The sequence below is a fragment of the Tympanuchus pallidicinctus genome, unplaced genomic scaffold (assembly GCF_026119805.1).
Source record: "Tympanuchus pallidicinctus isolate F22 unplaced genomic scaffold, pur_lepc_1.0 scaffold22, whole genome shotgun sequence".
NCBI lineage: Eukaryota > Metazoa > Chordata > Aves > Galliformes > Phasianidae > Tympanuchus > Tympanuchus pallidicinctus.
Genome location: NW_026294739.1, coordinates 40089881 through 40107643, shown reverse-complemented (window position 1 = coordinate 40107643; position 17763 = coordinate 40089881). Strand labels below are relative to the sequence as shown.

At 60.0% G+C, this 17763-nt stretch overlaps 1 protein-coding gene across 4 annotated transcripts; it reads left to right on the top strand.

The window, feature by feature from the left end:
- Nucleotides 1-1884: 1884 nt before the first annotated feature.
- Nucleotides 1885-17700, top strand: NDRG4 (NDRG family member 4). Of its 4 annotated transcripts, XM_052686629.1 has the most exons (17): nt 1885-2028; nt 5287-5378; nt 5485-5529; nt 11559-11664; nt 12032-12152; nt 12323-12385; nt 12559-12619; nt 12904-12990; nt 13124-13180; nt 13446-13549; nt 13778-13834; nt 13913-13964; nt 14117-14164; nt 14375-14410; nt 14570-14621; nt 14980-15018; nt 15591-17700. In XM_052686629.1, exons 1-17 carry the CDS (start codon nt 1992-1994, stop codon nt 15743-15745), a joined length of 1212 nt encoding a protein of 403 aa, XP_052542589.1. In that variant the 5' UTR covers nt 1885-1991; the 3' UTR covers nt 15746-17700. The 4 variants fall into 4 exon arrangements, with proteins under 4 accessions (XP_052542589.1, XP_052542590.1, XP_052542591.1 ...); XM_052686630.1 differs by lacking the exon at nt 14980-15018 and having other exon boundaries at nt 1886-2028; XM_052686631.1 differs by lacking the exons at nt 1885-2028; nt 5287-5378; nt 5485-5529 and adding an exon at nt 8708-8847.
- The last annotated feature ends 63 nt before the right edge of the window (nt 17701-17763 follow it).

The window sequence follows — 17763 nt, the reverse complement described above, 5'->3', positions numbered from 1 at the left end:
CTCTGCCATGTGGCACAACCATTCTGAGGATAGGATGCTTCTCAAACAGCTGCAGCCCAGCTTCAGCATCACCACCCGCAGCGACATCTCTGGGCACAGGGCTCCCCGGCTCCTTGGTGCCAACAGGAAAAGAGCAAACAGCAGAAAACAGCACAAGTCTGCACGCTGCATCCCTAACCCTCCAAGAGTCCTTGTCCACGGCTGTGACCTCCCTGATGCCATCTCCACAGCCAGACCTTGGTTTGACTGCCTGGCTGTCACATGGCTGAGATGAAAGTGCATGGGAAGCCATGTGGAAAATGCCACATTGACCGGCAGAGAGAAATGTGGAAAAATCCATGCTGTAAAACTCCCTTTAAACATGCAATTGAGGGTGCAGACCGCACCACGTTCACGCAGATTCCAAACCCCCTGCACAGTGTTATGCTGCTGCCTCCAGCTCAGTGCATGGAAAGCCTATGTTCTCTCCATACCTGATTAACTGTGCAATTATTCCAGCCATATGGCCACGCTCCTTTGGCAAGGTAGCATCTAAAAGCTCCTATTTGGTCAAGTTGAACTTCGTGCAGAGAGGATAAATTCCTGGTGTGAAAATCATTTCTTCCTGTAGGAATCCCTGGCTGTTAGAGGAGGTTTACATTTGCACATTTGTATCAAGAGGATGTGACCCCTTCATATCCCTGCCCAGTTCCAAGGAGAACCTTTTGCTGTGGTGTGAGAGGCAGCCCTGAAGGCAGAGAAGAACCCGGGGGCGATGAGCCAGCTCCTGGCTGAACCCCCCCCGTGCTCCCCAACATCCCATTGAGGTGAGGAGGTGAACACAGCCTGGACGCAGAGCTACTGGTGACTCAACAGGAGAGGCTGAAGTCAGCTGGAAGCTGGTTGCCATCCAACATGCCTGGGACAAGCTGTCAGAACAGATGTACCGGGGACAGAACAGACGTGTGCCTCAGCCCTGCTGTGGGACGAGCTGCACTTGTGCCTGGGCTGTATAGGAGTGCTGTGAGTGCACCCACTGCAGTCCTGGAGTTTAGGGTTGGGAGAAAATTTGGGTCATTGTGTGAGACCTCCAGGGTAGGGGTTGTCTCCCAGATCCCAGCACCGAAATCCCAACCCTGGTGCAGCATCTTGTGTGGTTTAGGAGATCTTCAGCCTCAGCTAAGCTGAAGAAGTCCATAATGGAGGAGTGAGTGATGGAGTCCTGGCCCCAAGGAGCAACCTGCAGGATGTTCAGCTCTTCCCACCTGAGCCACTCCTTCTGAAGGAAGATGAATGAAAACAGTACCAAAGAAAGACATGGCAAGGAGCAGTGGCAGGACTGGCCAGAGCAAATATAGCATTGCTACCTTGCTGCCTTGGGAGCCCCTGGGCTCCTCCACAGGCCTGAGCACTGTGGTGAGGTTGATGGGGTGATGCTCCTTTCCCAAACACCGCTATCCCACAGCTCCTTGTAGGTGTCCGGGGTCCATCTCCATCCCAGCCACGGTGTCCTGGGTGACCCCTCAGACCCCACATCTTTCACCATCCCCACTCCCTGCCCCCCGACTCCTTGGCCATGCTGTGGGGACACCCCTCGCCTAGGTCTCCCTTATCGCAGGACCTCCCGGGCCTTTTGACCATCGTGGGGACCTCCACCCTGCTCAGCCGTCTCGACCCCTTTCCTGGGGCACAGCTCTGCCCCCGGAGCTCTCCCACATCTTCCATCGCCGCACCCCTCTCCCTTTCTCGCACAGCCCCCCCGCGCTCCCCGCAGCTCCACAGTTTCCCCTTCGTTCCCCCCTCCCTGGTTCCCATTATCCGCCCGTTCCCGGCCCCGCTCCCGGCCCCATCCGCGGCCCCGTCCCTCCTCTCCGGCCCCGCCGAGGGGAGGATCCGCTCCCCGGGGCCGTGCCGCCTCGCCCCTGCGCCGCCCTGCGCTCTTCTCTCCGCTCCTCTCCGTTCCTCTCCGCTCCGGCTCCGCTCGCTCCCCGCGCCGGGGCCGCCGGCCCGGCATGAAGGTTCTCCGGCACAAGATCGAGCTGCTCACAGGTACCGGAGACCCGGAGGCACGGCGGGGCCGCGGGTCGCGCTGTCGCATCCCTCGGGCTGGGGCTAAGCTTCGCGGTGGCTCCGCTCCCCGCTGCCGCAGCCCCCGGCCGTGCCCTCGGGCTCGGGGCGCTCGTGGCCCCAGGTGGGCTGGGGAAGTAGGAGGGCTGCGGGGGTCCTGCTGCGGGGCTGCCGGAGCATCCCTACGGCTCACCCTCGGGGCCAGCAGCCCTGCTGCCAGCTTCCCCGGTGAGCCTCGATGCGGCTTTGGGGGGTTTGTCCTGCGCTGGCGGGGTGGGAGGGGGCCCACGCTGTGCTCTGTGAGGTTTTCCAGCAGCCCCGTTCCTTTGGTTTCTCCCCCCACCTCCGTCTTCTACACGCTGCTCCTTTCACCCCGAGGAGCCGTGCCAGCACCCCGGGATGCCACGGCCACACTGGGCAGCACACGGAGGGCAGCCGGGAGGCCCCTGTGGGTCCCTGCCTTCTGGACACCGCTGTTAAACTCTTCCTGCTGGGAATCCATACTGGGATGAGAAGTATAACAGTTAGCAGTAATGCATTTCCTTGCCATATGCTGCTTCTCCTTCAATAAGCGAACACTGGGCTGCAGGTTCCCAAGAAGGCAAAGCCAGCGGGGCTGCCTCCATCTGCATCTCCGCACACAGGGCAGAGCCACAGCGGCTGTCTGCATCTCTCTCCCCTGGCTCACCCCTGGAAGGTGCAGGGGAAAGGCTGTTTGCAAGGGTTCGTGCTGGCATGCTGTGAGAGCCCAGGGTGGGTGGTTGCTGGGCATGTGTCTGATCCATAGAAAAGAGTGAAATGGAAAGGGGCCGCTGAAATTGCTCCTGGCAGCACACATGGAGTGTGTCCTACACAGCAGTGCCTTCAGGGGAGCAGCAGTGTGCTGTGCTCCTGGTCCTCAGCTGCTTGGCTGTGCAGGCGGATAGTGCTGTGCTCTTTTTGGGACGTGGTGTTGGCACCACATGGGGAGGGCAGAGTGGGAACACCTGGGGATGGATGCTGCTGGGGAATATTGGGATGAGCTGGAGGGAAAAGTGCTCACTGCCAGCCCTGGTGGCATCTCCTTGGCCATCCCATCCTGGGCAGCTTGGAGTTGGGCAGGACTTGGAGAGTCCCCGTGCTACCACTGGCTGGGACCACAGCCTGGGGCTGCCCACTGGCACTGCTGGGGCACTCCCAGGAAGGCACAGTGTGGTGTGTGTGATCCTGCTGCGGGGCCGTGGCATCCTTGGGGCTCCCTGTTACAGAGATCCCAAGGCTGACCCTTAGCTCCTGAGCCCAGAACTGCTCCCAGTGGCCGTTGTTCTGCACTGAAGATGCTGGTTTGCACGGGGTTCTGCCATGGGCCGGCGTTTCCCCCACCGCACACCAAGATCACGGGGCTGTTCCTCATCACTCAGCCTCCCTCCCTCTGATTATCAGCCAGAGGCTTTAATTAACAAAGGCACCGACCGTGTTCTAAGTGCTGTCCCCAGCCGCCCCAGGACTGCGGCCACGCAGCGGTCGGTGCGGTCAGCGCAGGGCTCTCCTGCTCTCTTCTAGACCTGGCTCCCGGTGAGGCTGATTTCCTCCCACTTTTTAACCTTCCCTCCCTTGAGTTGGGGCACAGGGCTGGAGCCAGTGTGGGACTGGGGCTGCGGGAGCTCTGGGAGGCTCTGCGCTGGTGCTTCTGCTTCGAAACCTCTCTGTTTTGTTGGTCTGCTCCCGAAGAGCAGAGCAGAGTGTGGTTTCTGCAGAGAGCAGCCAGGTGGCAGAGCCCGCTTGGTTTTTCAGCTGAAAACTGTTGGATTAGCAGAACACAGCTCTGGAGGGAAGCTTACAATCAGTTCTGTGTTCTGGGTGGCTGGGGCAGGGGTGAGCACACCCTGCGATGTTCCTGTAGGTCTGCATTTCTGCACCTCCAGCTTGGGCTGCCTCAGGTGTGGTGCTGAGCAAAGCATGCAGCAGGCCTGGCTGAGGCTGCTGAGGGAGCGGGGTCTGCTTCTGCTTGGTGCCGCCACAGCCCCCGTCCTCGCTGGGCTCCATGGAGGGATTGGGTGGGAAGCAGCAGGAATATGGCTGGAGGCTTGGTGCTGGGGAAGGGTGGCAATGGGCAGCGGGACCTGCTGGGGACCCAACCTGCGCATACACAGGGCAGCCTGCACTGTCTCTGTCCCCATTCCCCTGTCCGTCACTGTCTGAGTGTGGCCAGTGACTGTGCAGCCCCTCACTCCCCTTTGCTTTCTGAGCTGGGCCGATATTTGGGGGTATGTTGGCAGTGCTGGTGTTGGGGTGTACAAAGCCTTGGTGCTCTGCTCAGCAGCTCACAGCCCCACACCTGCAGTGAGGGCCATCCCTGCAAGCCCTGGAGCTGGCCAGGAGATGTGTCCCAGCTCTGCCCAGGATGCGTTGGCACCACGTGGGGAAGGCAGAGTGGGAACACCTGGGGATGGATGCTGCTGGGGAATATTGGGATGAGCTGGAGGGAAAAGTGCTCACTGCCAGCCCTGGTGGCATCTCCTTGGCCATCCCATCCTGGGCAGCTTGGAGTTGGGCAGGACTTGGAGAGTCCCCGTGCTACCACTGGCTGGGACCACAGCCTGGGGCTGCCCACTGGCACTGCTGGGGCACTCCCAGGAAGGCACGGTGTGGCTGTGATGTGTGGCTCCTGCTCTGCAGGTGAGGGGAGGGCTGTGTGGGTAAACGCTCTGTGTTTGGTTTCCTCCCATGGTTGCCATACCACCTTTGGCTGGTCTCTCTGCTCCCTGACAGCCGTTCCTGCTGCTCAGAGCATCCCTCAGTGTGGCTGAGAAATGTTACACCTTGGTCTGGCTCTGCAGGGAGGTCTCCCTTGCTCCCACCCTTTCTGCCCACAGCCTGCACGCAGCTGAAACATTGACCCGTCTCTCTGGCCAATGCTGGAAGCTGTCGTGCAAATCAGACCATTGTCGCCCCAGGCTGCGTGCTTGCAGGGTGACCAGCACTGACAGACACACTGCTCTCCCAGTCTGCCTGAGTCCTTAACTGGGAGAGCTGGATCTGGGCAGGAGCTGAGCTCCTCCAGGTGCTGCCGGCCCTCGCCTCCATTCCTGGCCTCAAAGCTGGATTTCCTGCAGCCCCTGGCCAAGCCAGCACACTGGGCCCCATTGGCCGAGTAGATGGGAACTGATTTGGCTTTCTGGGCAGAAAGGCTCATGGAGGGCTGAGGGACAGCAGAAGCAGGACCCAGCAGGGTGCTGATGTCTTCCTCCCCTCGGACAGGGCTGCTGCTGCAGGAGATGACCATGGCGGGGCTGCACGAACTGCGCTTCACTGAGGAGAAGCCACTGCTGCGTGGCCAGGATGCTGAGCTGGTGAGTTGGGGAACAGCTCTGGCTCCAACCCCGCGTGTTGGCTGCCAGGACGTGGACACTGCTGTGCTCCAGCCCTCAGTATCTAATGGCTCTCCTTCTCCCACAGGACAACTCAGACGTGTTCCTCTCTGCTGCTGACACAGACTGGAAGGTAAGACTGGCTGTAGTGGAAGAGGAGTTGTCTCTTGCCCCAGAGAGTGGGGCAGGCAGTGGCTGCTTGGTATCTGTGCTGTGGGGAAGGGCTGGGGCTGTGGGTCTGCCTGCAGAGCCCCTGGGGACGCTGGCCTGGTGCCTGCTGCAGCACTTGGTGCTGGCGGTCGGATGTGGCTGGTGGGCACTTGGCAACGAGCCGGGGACAAAACCTTTTTAGGACTGGTGTTCTCTTCTAAAAACAAAGCTGCTTTTCCAGCCCCCTGCCATTGCCATGGCAATGGTTCCCTGGGTGATGCCAGCTCTCCAGTTACATAAGGGTGGGTGAAAGTGTCTTTCTCTTTTTGGGAGAGAAAGCCCCAGTCGCCCCTGTCCTGCCCAGCTCTCCTGAAGCAGCCTGGCCCTGGGGCTGCCAGGCAGCAGGAGGCTGAGGCCGTGAGTCCCTGCAGGCTCTGCTTGCGCCTGGTCCCAGCCTGTGTTTCAGTCCCTACTTCTGTCTTGGGCTCAACCTGTGCCGTGCTCCCCTCATGTCAACTGGGGTGTCAGTACACAGGGATCTGGATGTGGGCTGCTGGTCCCTGGCTTGTTCCCTGTCCCTCTGCCAGCAGCAGGGAGGCTGGAGCACAGCGTGTCCTCTGCCAGCTCCCTGTAAGGGTACTTCACGGCACACATTGATGATCTGAAGCTTGGCAGTGCTGGCTGCACCTTCTCAACTCCTGTGCTGAACCCCCAGTGCCTGTGAGGAGCAACTAAAGCTGATTTCAGTCACCCTGCCAGAGGGGCAGGAGAGCCTCAGTCCCTGTTTCGGCAGATGCAGAGCCTTTTAGGACTGGCCCCTTCAGCCTCCATCGCCCACGTGTGCGGTGTGGCACAGCAGAGTTTTGTCAGGATGCAGGGAGGTGTGGTTTGCAGAGCCAGTGGGAACAGTCTGTTATCACCAAGGCAAGGGTGAGGAGGGAGAAGAAGGTGGTGATGCTGATGCTGTGCTGCTGGGGTCCCATGTGGGTGTCCACAGCCCCTGAAATCCCTGCGAATCGGTGTCCTGGGGCCGGTGCTCTCCATACAGCCTCACCACAGCCCCCATGTGCTTCTTGCAGTGCTGGCAGGGTGCAAGCCTGCTGTGCTTGCTGCTTGTGGCTGCAGCTGCTCCAGTCTGGGGGAACCCACTTACTACAGCTCTGGGAGCCGACCTAGCAGGCAGTTGCTCACCCCTCACAGTGCGTGCTTGTCTGGCACACAGCTGGACACCATGCCAGAAGGCTACAGTGAGAGACGGGTTCAAAAGCTTTGCAGAAATCCAGAGCATGTCCTGTCCTTCCTTTGTCAGCTGGGTGGGTAACCTTGTCGTAAAAGGAAATTAAATGAGTTAAGCAGGACTTTACACTTGAGAACCCCTGACCAACGTGACCGATGACTGCTGTGTCTTTCAGGTGTTTTTCAATAACTCCTAGAATTATCTTCTCCATAATTTTACCAGATTCTGAACTGATACAGGCAGGCCTGGAAAAGAATGATTTTTCTTACCATTCCTGAAAACTAAGACAACGTTTTCCAGCTTCCAGTTGCCTGGGACCTCTCTATATTCTTAAGACCATTGGAGAATAAGTAATTGAAGGCGGAGTCTCTCCATAACATCATCCAGTTCTTTCCGTGTCCTGGGATGATTCCCATTGGGCCCATGGACTTACATGCCTTCAGCTGGCACAATGGCACGTAGACCTGTGCAGAGCTTTGTTCCTGTATCAGAAGTCATTTGGGACCTGGGCTTCCCCTCCCACATGGCTGTTCACCAGCACAGGTGCGTCTCCAGGGCTTTGGGGTGGAGTTGCCCACAGGACAAAACAATGCAGTGCAAAGTTTCCGAGCTAGCCTGGCTTGTTCATGGCAAGGTGAAGGCTTTCCAATTGCCTGTCTGTCTGCCCTTTCTCCCACCCGTCCCTCCCCTACGTGGTGGTGAAGTTGAGGATACGTGAGGAAGCCATGTGCACACTGGTGATGGCAGGAGTGCTCAAGGCCCTGGCCCGGGAAGTTGCTCGGAGACACTGAGCCACTGCTGTGATGTGTGCTGGGCCATGGAGGCAGACGTGGCAAGGGATGCCAGTGGGCACCAGATGCCTCCCTGAGGGCAACAAGGCCATGCTGGGCTGAGGAGGCAGGAGTGTCCTTGCTGGATGCTGCCTTGGTCCAGCAATGGAATGTGGTTACCCAGCCTGGCCAGGCAGGCGCTGCAGGCTGCAGGACTGCTTCTATCTGATTATCAGCCAGTAGGGTTGGGCTGAAGGTGCAGGGAATGACACGGGGCCGTGATGGTGAGGAACTGTTTCTGGATGGGACCGTTGGGCAGGTGGAGAGACAAGCATGCTCCTGCTGTGTGGCACAGGGATGTGGTCTGACCCACTGGGGATGCTGGGCTGTTCCTCCTGGCTTATTCACCTGCCGCTGGCCATGTCCAGGTCTGGGCTGAATTAGGGTTGTGCTATCATCCTGCACCAGGCAGGGGTGGGGGATTTGCGTCCATGCCAGCCTGTCATGTAAGCTCTCTGTGGCCACACAACCACACTGTGTTTCTTGTTTCATATCTGCACCTTCCCACCCTGGCCACAGACCTTCTTATGCTCCTGGGTGAGGTGAGGGCGTATTGGGGCAACATTTGTTTGTGTCCACACATGTGCACAAGGCTCTGTGTGCGTGGTCATGTGCATACACAGGCCACCTGCTGTGTGTGTTTGTGAGTGCAGAGGGCTTCCCTGTGCATGTGCATTGCTGCAGGCTCCGGCCTGGATGGCTGCAGGCTCAAGCATGACTCTGCGTGTTTGCTCTGAGCCAAGTGTGCACACATCTGGGTGCAGGCGAGGGGTGCTGAGCTCTGCCTTGAGGATGCTCTGTGTCACAGACGGTGTCAGCGTAGCCCCATCTGGGTGCCTGTGCCTGTTTGGTCTGCCGAAGGAGGGAAGATGGAGCGGGTACCGCACGGCGCCAGGCGTTTTTCTTCATAAACAAGGGTATTTGGGGCCAATTGGAGCATGAATAATTCTCGTGGCAGCCAATGGCTGAGTGCCGGCTGCATCGCAGCGCTCGCCTGCCATGGAGGCCAAACCTGCTGGGGCTGCACGTCGGCTGAGGGGGAAGGGAGAGGGAGGGCTTAGCGCAGGGCTGGGGCTCCGTTATAAATCGAGGCGAGGGGCTGAGCCGGCGCAGAGCTCTGCTTCATCCCAGCCCGCTGCAGCGCCGTGCCCTGCGCTGGGACCCCGTGCCCGGCCCTCCCTGACCGCGCATCCTCTCCCGCACGCTCCTCACCATGCCCGAGTGCTGGGATGGGGTAGGTACCACCGGCGCCGTGCCGCCCTCTCTTCCCCCTGGGTTTTGCCCCACTTCCTACCCCACTGGCTCAAGATGGATCACAGCACCAAGCGGGGCTCGCTGTGTGCCGGGAGGTGATGGGGTGGGCGCAGCTCCCGCCGGGGAGCCCTTCCTTCACGCGGCCACACCACCACTGCATCCCTGATGCGGCGCGGGTTTCGGGGCCGCATTGTCCTTGAGCTCGTCCTCCTCGGGCCTGGCGGAGCTCCGCGCCGGGACAAGCTGAGCCGTGGCTGCAGCTGTGCTGGGATGACTGCGGGCAGGGGGGGCCCTGCTGCACCCCACCCACGGTCTGGGGGGAGCAGAGGAGATGGAGGACCAGGGAACGGCCATTTGGGAGCGACCCCTCGGATGTCTTGCAGCCTCTGCAGTGATGGCAACAGGCTGGTGTGGAGGGTGGGCAGGTGGGAGTGCTGTGACGGGCAAGTGGGAGCCCTGCGGGTGCTGAACCCAGTGCACGGAGCTGGGCTCTGCCAGGCACGTAAGGGTGCTGCAGCCCCCACGCCACCTCGCTGCAGCCATGGGTGGTCAGTGACCCCCTTCTTGTTGTTAGCTTCATTCTCTCCATCACGAGCATCTCTGAGCAAGCACGGGCGCGTCTGCGGCAGAGAGCAGGGCTGTGGCACCCGGCAGTGCCGCAGCAGGCAGGGATGTGCCTGGCCTGCTGGGTGGGGGTCACAGCACTGGGGAAGGAGATGCCAGCTCAGGCTTGTGATTTGGAGCTGAGAGCGCAGAGGGGGCTGTGTTGGAAGGAAGGAGAGAGCTCTGCCCAGGATTGGGCTGTGTGGACACCTCCTGCTCGGTGACCTTGGGCCAAGCCGTTCTGCTGCCTCAGTTTCCTCATCCGTCACGGTGTCCCTGCTCAGCACCTGCAGAGGTGGGCGAGAGGGAAGGGATGGGTGATTCTGTGATTCTGGGTGCCGTGAGCCGTGGGAGAGGAGTGATGGTGTGACTGAGAGCTGGGTCAGGGTGTCCTTGGGGAGCTCAGCATCAGCTCTGAGGAGCCCTTGAGCCGTCCTCCGGTGCTGAGAGTCCTTGGGGGCAGCAGCTCATGGCGTGGAGAGGCACCACGGCAAGGAGCATCCGTCCTCAGGCTGCTCCTCCTGCCTGAGGCCTGCGTCCTTCACAGTCCTTGGTGGCGCGTGGCCTGCTGGAGCCCACGTGGCTGTGGAGGGGCCGTTCCCCCTGCATCATCCCATCCATGGGCCTTGTCTGTAGCTGTCAGGGCTTGGGCAGGAGGATGAAGTGTGACCTTGTGGGCCTGGGACAGCAGGCCTGGAACCCCCTAGCTGGGAGAAGCTCTGATGGTATTAAGTGGGGGCTGGAGGGCATCTGTGCCCTGAAATGGTACCCTGGCAATGAGATCTCTTCTGCTCCCTCCTCCTTAGCGAGGCTGAAGTGAGGGTCAGAGGGTGGTCAGGAAGGAGTTGTCCTTTACTCCCCTTCTCTCTCTGGCAATCGCTGCCCTCCCAAGCCATGGAAATGGTGGCACAAGGCATTCCTGGTCTCTCTGTGGGGCATGGCTATTTTTGAGCATGGGGTTTTGCGGTTATTTTAGCTCTCATTTTGAGCTCGATGTGGCATTTTCCAGGGCGATGTTTGGGATCTGACCGCTGCCTATTTGCCCCAGGTGTAGTGAATCCGGGCCAAGTGGGTCACACTGTTCTCACATCTTGTTGCCAAAACTGTCGTGGTCTCCTGCCCTCTGAGTCCTCCTGTCCTGTCCTGTTTCCCACCTGCCCCATCTCATGATCATTGCCATCCCAAGCCCTCTTCGATCATCCCAAATTCTCTCATCTCAATTTAAACCATCCTATCCCATCACATCTCCTTCCATCTGAAACCTCTATCCCTTCATCCTGTCCTGTGGATACACCCATTCCATCCTAGATCCCATCCCATCCCGTACACCTTTCCAATCCTAAATCTTCCCACCCCATCCCAACTCTCCATCCCTTCCTGCGGTCTTCCTGTCCCATCTCAGCTGTCCTGTACCATCCCAGATGCTCTGCATTTATTGTACTCTCTATTTGGGGCATGGCTGCATTTTCCTGCACTGGCTCCTGGGCAGCCTCCTGTGTCTCTGGAAAGAGGTTGAGCTGCATTTGGACAGACTTTGCTCATTGCTGCTGCCAAGCCTGGGGATCCCAAGCCTTCCATGTGGGTGAAATCTGCTCATGTCAAAGGTGAAGGCAGATGTGGAGTTGGCATATGGATCCCGTGAGGAGTCACAGAGAGCCTGCAGAGGAACCATCCACAGGCTGCTATTAAATATGCAGTAGCTGCATCCAGCTTGGGAAAACTCCGCCCTGTGGGGAGCTGATGGAGGCTGGGAGTATTTATATGCAATGCCCTGCTCTCTGCTGCTGGCCTAGATGCAAGGCCCCCTGCAGCTTGGGGCTCATCCCTGCCCAGCGCTGTGGGGCCGCATGCCCTGAGCCCCAGGAGAAATCTCCATGGTGCTGCCTGCCAGGTGCTTGCTTACCCACAGATGGTTCCCATGGGGAAGGCATTTCTGGGATGCTGGCCACACTGAAGCCTGTGGCCACACACACACACACACACACACACACACACACACACACACACACACGACTCTTGGGAGGGTTGCTGGGGCAGGAGGGGTGTGCAGGGCAGGACAAATGTCTCCCATCTTTCCTCTTCCTCCAGGAACACGACATTGAGACCCCCTATGGGCTGCTGCACGTGGTCATCCGGGGCTCACCCAAGGGGAACCGCCCTGCCATCCTGACGTACCACGATGTGGGCCTCAACCGTGAGTGCCTGGGATGAAGGAGCCACCTCACCCATTTTAGCCATCCTGCTTCTTTCTGAAGCCAGCGTGGAGTGGATGAGAATGATCTCAGCCATGCTGGATGGGAGCAGTGTGGCTGTTTTGAGGCCCTGCAGCCTTGTCCCGCAGCCCTTGGTGTCCATCCCCATGCACTCCATTCCTGCTAGGGACACGCAGCCCTTGCTAACAGTGGCCGTGGTCTCTGCTGTGGAGGCCAGAAGCTCAGAGGGAGGGGGTGGGAGGCTTTGCTGGCACGTCGGCTCCTGGCCAAGGCAGTCTCCCATGCTCCCCTCACCCACCAGGCCCTGTGCTGGGTGTTTGGTCTCTGATCACTGCCTCCCTTTGACAGACAAGCTTTGCTTCAACACCTTCTTCAACTATGAAGACATGCAGGAGATCACAAAGCACTTTGTTGTGTGTCACGTGGATGCGCCAGGCCAGCAGGCAGGAGCCTCGCAGTTCCCGCAGGGGTAGGTGCCTGTGCTGGGGACCTGCCATGCCCACCGGATGTCCTTGCCAGGGCAACCACCCGCTTGCTGTGTCAGAGCCCAGGGTGGGCAATGTGGTGCTTGGTGGGTGAGCAGGGTTGTGAGCTCTTCCCAGGCCCCACAGCCACCTCCCTGTGCCCTCCCTGCTGCAGGTACCAGTACCCATCCATGGACCAGCTGGCTGCCATGTTACCCAGCGTGGTGCAGCACTTCGGGTGAGTCAACCTCTCCTCGGCTGGTGCAGGGAGCAGCGCGGCAGGAGGGCTTGGGGCTGGGGCAGTTGTCCTGGTCAGCCAGTACCCCGTGTGTCATTTTGTGCCCCATCCTCGTGGAAGGGATGCCCTGGGGCTTCCCACCATTTCCTTATGCGTACGTCTCTGCTTTCCAGATTCAAGTATGTGATCGGGATCGGTGTTGGGGCAGGAGCCTACGTGCTGGCCAAGTTTGCGGTGAGCATGGAGTGGCCCTGTGTTGACTGTGCCTCCTGCCAGCCCAGCATGTGGGCAGGAGCCTGAGCTGTCACCCCAGGCAGAGAGCAATGCCGTGAAGGTTCCTGGGGGACAGTGGAGGTTGGGATGGCAGTGCTGTGCCAAGACAGGGCCATGTTGGCCCCCAGGGCTCCAGGACAACTTGGGAAGCCCCTGGCCTGGCTGTAGTGCCTGCACAGTGGGCAGTGTTGCCGGTGGGCACATTGCCTCTTCGTGCTGAACATCCCTTCTCTTGCTTGGTGCAGCTCATCTTCCCCGACCTGGTTGAAGGGCTGGTCCTCATGAATATCGACCCCAATGGCAAAGGCTGGATTGACTGGGCAGCTGCTAAGGTGAGCAGAACCCCAAACTCCTCCAAGCTCTGGTGGCACCCTTAGGTGCTTAGGCCCCCATCCCATGCCACCTGTGGTGCCAGGGCAGGAGCCAGCCAGGGCAGGATGGTGACTCCCTGTGCTCCCTCCACAGCTCTCGGGCCTCACCAGCACACTGCCAGACATGGTCCTGTCCCACCTGTTCAGCCAGGTAAGGGCTGCCTGCCCTGCATTCTGCCTGCACCTGTCCCCACAGCATCCCAGCCTGGCTGTACCCTACCCCCATGTGCTGGGTGCTGTGGTGCTGGGGATGGGCTTGGCAAAGCCCTGCCTGCATCTCTTCTGCCTGCTCTGGGGCTCAGCCCTACCCAAGTGCTGGGTGAGATCCGTGCCTGCATCCTGCTGTTCTGCTGTCAGTGGGCGAGGCATGGGCACCTGGCAGCTCTGGTCCTGATTTCTGTCCCCTGCTGGTGCAGGAGGAGCTGGTGAACAACACGGAGCTGGTGCAGAGCTACAGGCAGCAGATTGGCAGCGTGGTGAACCAGTTCAACCTCCAGCTCTTCCTCAACATGTACAACGGGTAAGCAGCATCCAGCAACACCGCCATCTTTGCCAGGTGGCCCCGAGGTCACGGCAACTTCCGTCCCACTGAGTGCTGCTGTCACCCTCTAGTGCAGGCCAGCAGGGAGCAGCATACTGGGGGATCACAGTATGCTGGGACAGCAGGGCTCCACAGAGCCGTTCTGTGGGCATAGCCCAGCTCTGTGCCTGCCTACATGCTCACACTGGCTCTCTCTCTCTCCTCCAGCCGCAGGGATCTGGACATCAACCGGCCCGGCACCGTGCCCAACGCCAAGACACTGCGGTAAGAGCTGCGCAGGCACCGCCCAGGGCAAGGAGCCCAGCCTGAGCCCTGACTGCCATTTCCTCCTCTCATTTCCAGTTGCCCTGTGATGTTGGTGGTGGGAGACAACGCTCCTGCTGAAGAGGGTGTGGTAAGTGACTGTAGGCACCCATGCTTGTAGGCACATGGGCGCACGTGGCTGCCTGGCCAGCACGGTGCTGGGAACAAAGGTGGTACCTGTGGGCAGCTTCTGCCAGGCATGAGGCACCCCAGGGTGCTCGTTCTTGTCCCTCTCACCTACAGGTGGAGTGTAATTCCAAGCTGGATCCCACAAACACCACTTTTCTGAAGGTAAGTGGGTGGTGAGGGCATCAGGGTGGCCCCCACTGCTTGTGCAGTGCCCTGTTGCTCCGTGCTCCAGCATTACAGGTTGCCCCTGTCTACCTGCCCCAGGTTCACGTGGGACTGGAGTGAGCAGGGTGGCCTGGCAGTAGAATCCTGCCAGGGGTTGGGGTGGGAGAAAAGGCATCCCCCAGACTAACCAGAACCTTCTCTGTGCAGATGGCGGATTCTGGTGGGCTGCCCCAGGTCACACAGGTGAGTGCTCTCCAGCAGCTGAGTTATACTGGCCCCTGAGACATGCACTGGTGCGGCTCCTATCTGGAAAGGGCTGGGCTGATGTGGGCACAGGGCTCCCAGGGGATACTGGTGATGGTGTGGGGCTGTGCCTCAGCTCCTTCTGCTCTCTCCCTGCAGCCCGGCAAGCTGACCGAAGCCTTCAAGTACTTCCTGCAAGGCATGGGCTACAGTGAGTGCCAGGGCTGGGCACGGGGCTGCCTGTGTGTGTGTGTGTGTGTGTGTGTGGCACAGAGGAGCCTGGCACTTGCGTGTGCCCATCCTGACAGAGAGCTGCAAACGTGTCTGGAGGGCTGTATGTGTACGAGGTGCCCATCCGTGCGTTTGGGGTGTGGGGCGTACAGGCTCTGTGTGCAAGAGAACTGTGTAGGTGTGGGTCTCTGCGTGTGTGTGTGTGCAGGTCTGTGTGCAGCCACGCAAATCTGTGCACGCGCTGGGTTAGGAGGAGACCTGTGGCCCCGTGCAGCCCCCAGTGTAGCTGACGTTCTCTCTCTGCCCTCCTTGCCCTCCTCCTGCTCCCGCCCTGCCAGTCGCCCACCTGAAGGATCGGAGGCTGAGTGGAGGTGCAGGTACCGCTCGGTGCTGCCCGCCCTGCATGGTGCCCTCCTGGCGCTGAGCCCTGAGGCTGCTGGGGCGCCTTTGGGAGCAGCCTGGTTGTGGGGCTGGCCCTTCCCAGACAGCGCCTCCTGTTCTGCTGCGCTTTGCCCAAAGCGTTGGGCTGCCTCCACCCTGAGCCAGGGCTGAGGGCTGAGCGATGGCATACAGACGAGCCTCCCATGCAGGCAGCATGCCCACCGTGTGCTCTTCCACAGGACAGGAGCGATGCCCTCCGTGCTTCCTGGCTGGAGGAAGGTGCCACCTTCACCCCAGGGAGCCGGGAGAGCTCCCGTCCCCATTCACACCCCCGTGGAGCATGGTGGCTGGGGCTTCCACTGCCTCACTGCCCAGGGGATTGGCTGGGGCACCACATCCTCTGCCAGCACGGAGCTGCTCATGTTGTGGCACTGCATGCTGCAAGCTTGTGCCTGGGGCCATCTGCCTTGGGGGACCCGCTCCAGGCCAGCAGCTTTGCTTGCATTAGGCAGTGTCAGCCCAGCCTCTCCTGGCCGAGCACCCAGACCCCCTCTCTGTGCCCATGCAGTGCCGTCTGCCAGCATGACCCGCCTGGCACGCTCCCGCACAGCCTCGCTCACCAGCGCCAGTTCTGTGGAAGGTGCCCGACCGCGTGCCTGTACCCATTCGGAGAGCAGCGAGGCCATGGGGCAGATCAACCACACCATGGAGGTATCGTGCTGAGGCCCGTGGCTGCCACCACTGTTTCCTCCAGAGCCATTTCCCATCCGTCAGCATCCCGCCAGCACCCACCCGCCCCGCGGACGACCTCTGCCAGTGCTCTCGCTCCCCTGGGGTTGATTCATCTTCTTTGCTGTTGGCCTCCCTCCCTCGCTGGGCACCAGAGGAGCTTCTCCTTGTCACATGCAGGCTCTGAGTCCCAGCTCAGCCCAATAGTCACACGTGGCTCTGCCTCAGTTCTCACCCTCCCCAGCACTGCCTCGGCCCTGGTGTGGAAGGGAGGATGGCAGGGGGACGTGGCCGGGATGGGTGAGCGGGGGTGGGATGGGGGGATGGAGCAGGACAGTGGGACATGGGCAGGACAGCAGGACGTGAGCAGAACAGCAGGATGCAGAGAGGTAGGTCGGTCTCTCAAGGGTGGCCAAGCCAGAAGGAAGCCAGGGCTGGGGTGCTGCACGTGGTCATTTTGGGGAGAGCACAGTGCCCATCCTGGGGCCGCAGCTCCCGTTCTCCCCAGCAGCCATTCCCTGGGCACTGCGTGGGATCTCTGGCACGGGCAGGACCTGCAGCCCGGCTGCACTGGGCATCGTGAGCAATTGCATCCTGCCTGTGCCCCTCCCTGCCGTGCACCTTGGGGGCTGCCCAGGGCAGGGGCAGAGGTCCCAGCCTGAGCCATCAGGGCAATAGGGGGTCACGGGCATCCCCCCAGCCCACATCCCACGCACAGTGCTGCCTGGGCCCTGTTGCAAAAAGGTCAGTTGCTGCCTGCCACCAAAAATGCATGTGGGGGCAGTGTGTGCCCCTTGCCTCACCCAGTCCCTGATGTGGCCCTGGTCTGAGGCCACCAAAGTTCAGAGGCTGCTGGGTCTGGGATCACCATGAGCATCCACCCCCTCAGCCTTTGGCTGTCACTGCAGCAGAGCCATTAGCAATAAGATGAGACCACCCCACTCCAGGAAACCCCCTGCACTCCTGGCCCCTCAGGGCACCCCACTGTGGCATGGCCGGTTCTGCAGGGTGACCCCATGGCACGCAGGGAACATTCCACACCTGGCTTTATCCATGGGAGATGGGTGCCCCGTGTCTCACCTCTGCAAGGAGCGGGCCATCAAGGGCTTGGCTCTGAGCAGTCTGCAAGGCCCCATCCAGCCCCAGGTGGCATGGACAGCCACATCGTTGTATAACCCTGCGATCGGCCACCCAGCCCAGCTCCTCCTGTGCCTGGGCCAAAGGAGAGCCCAGCTCTGGTGATGGGTGCTGGGGGTCTCATGGCGGCCCTGGAACAGGATCCACCTGCTCTGGATCATCTGGACTGGAGCAGGTCCCCTGCAGCCCCCTGAAGCACTTTCCCCACAGGCCCTCGCCCCCATCAAGGGGCCACAGGGCTCCCAGCAGGTGCTCGAGGGCTCCTGGCCCCAAGGCCGGCACTTTGGTTCGGACCCCATTCACTCTGCTACGTGCTTCCTTCTTGGTGTGACTCTAGATGCTAAGCAGACTTTTTTTTTCTGTAGATACCACTGCGATCACCCATTTTCAGAGTGTCCTTCAGATGATATATATATAAATACCTATACATACTATATATATGGGGTTGTCCGTCCCTGACCTTTGGGTTTGCGCCCCCTGTTCTCTCGTACAAGTGGTGCCGTGTGGTTCCATTTGAGGTGGTCTGGCCGTGCTTGCCTTCGGTTTCCCACCTGGGTTGTGTTGGTTCGTTCTGTTCCCTCTGTGGTTTGTTCTTTTGATTTTACTGGTTCTCCTCTTTTCCCGGTCACATCAGAATCGAACGCATTTCCCCCTTTCCCTGTCTGAGCGAAACTGGTTTTGTCACAGTGGTGTCGAGGCCACAGTTCTCACACAAGAAGGCAATATGTAAACCAGATTTAACTAACCTGTCGCTGTAGAGAGGATTTACTGTATTGGAAAAAAAAATATTAATAAATATGATAAGAATCTGCTGTGCTTTTCTCGTGCTGAGTTGAGGCTGGATCTGAGGTCTGGGCAGGCAGCCTGGGAGCCCT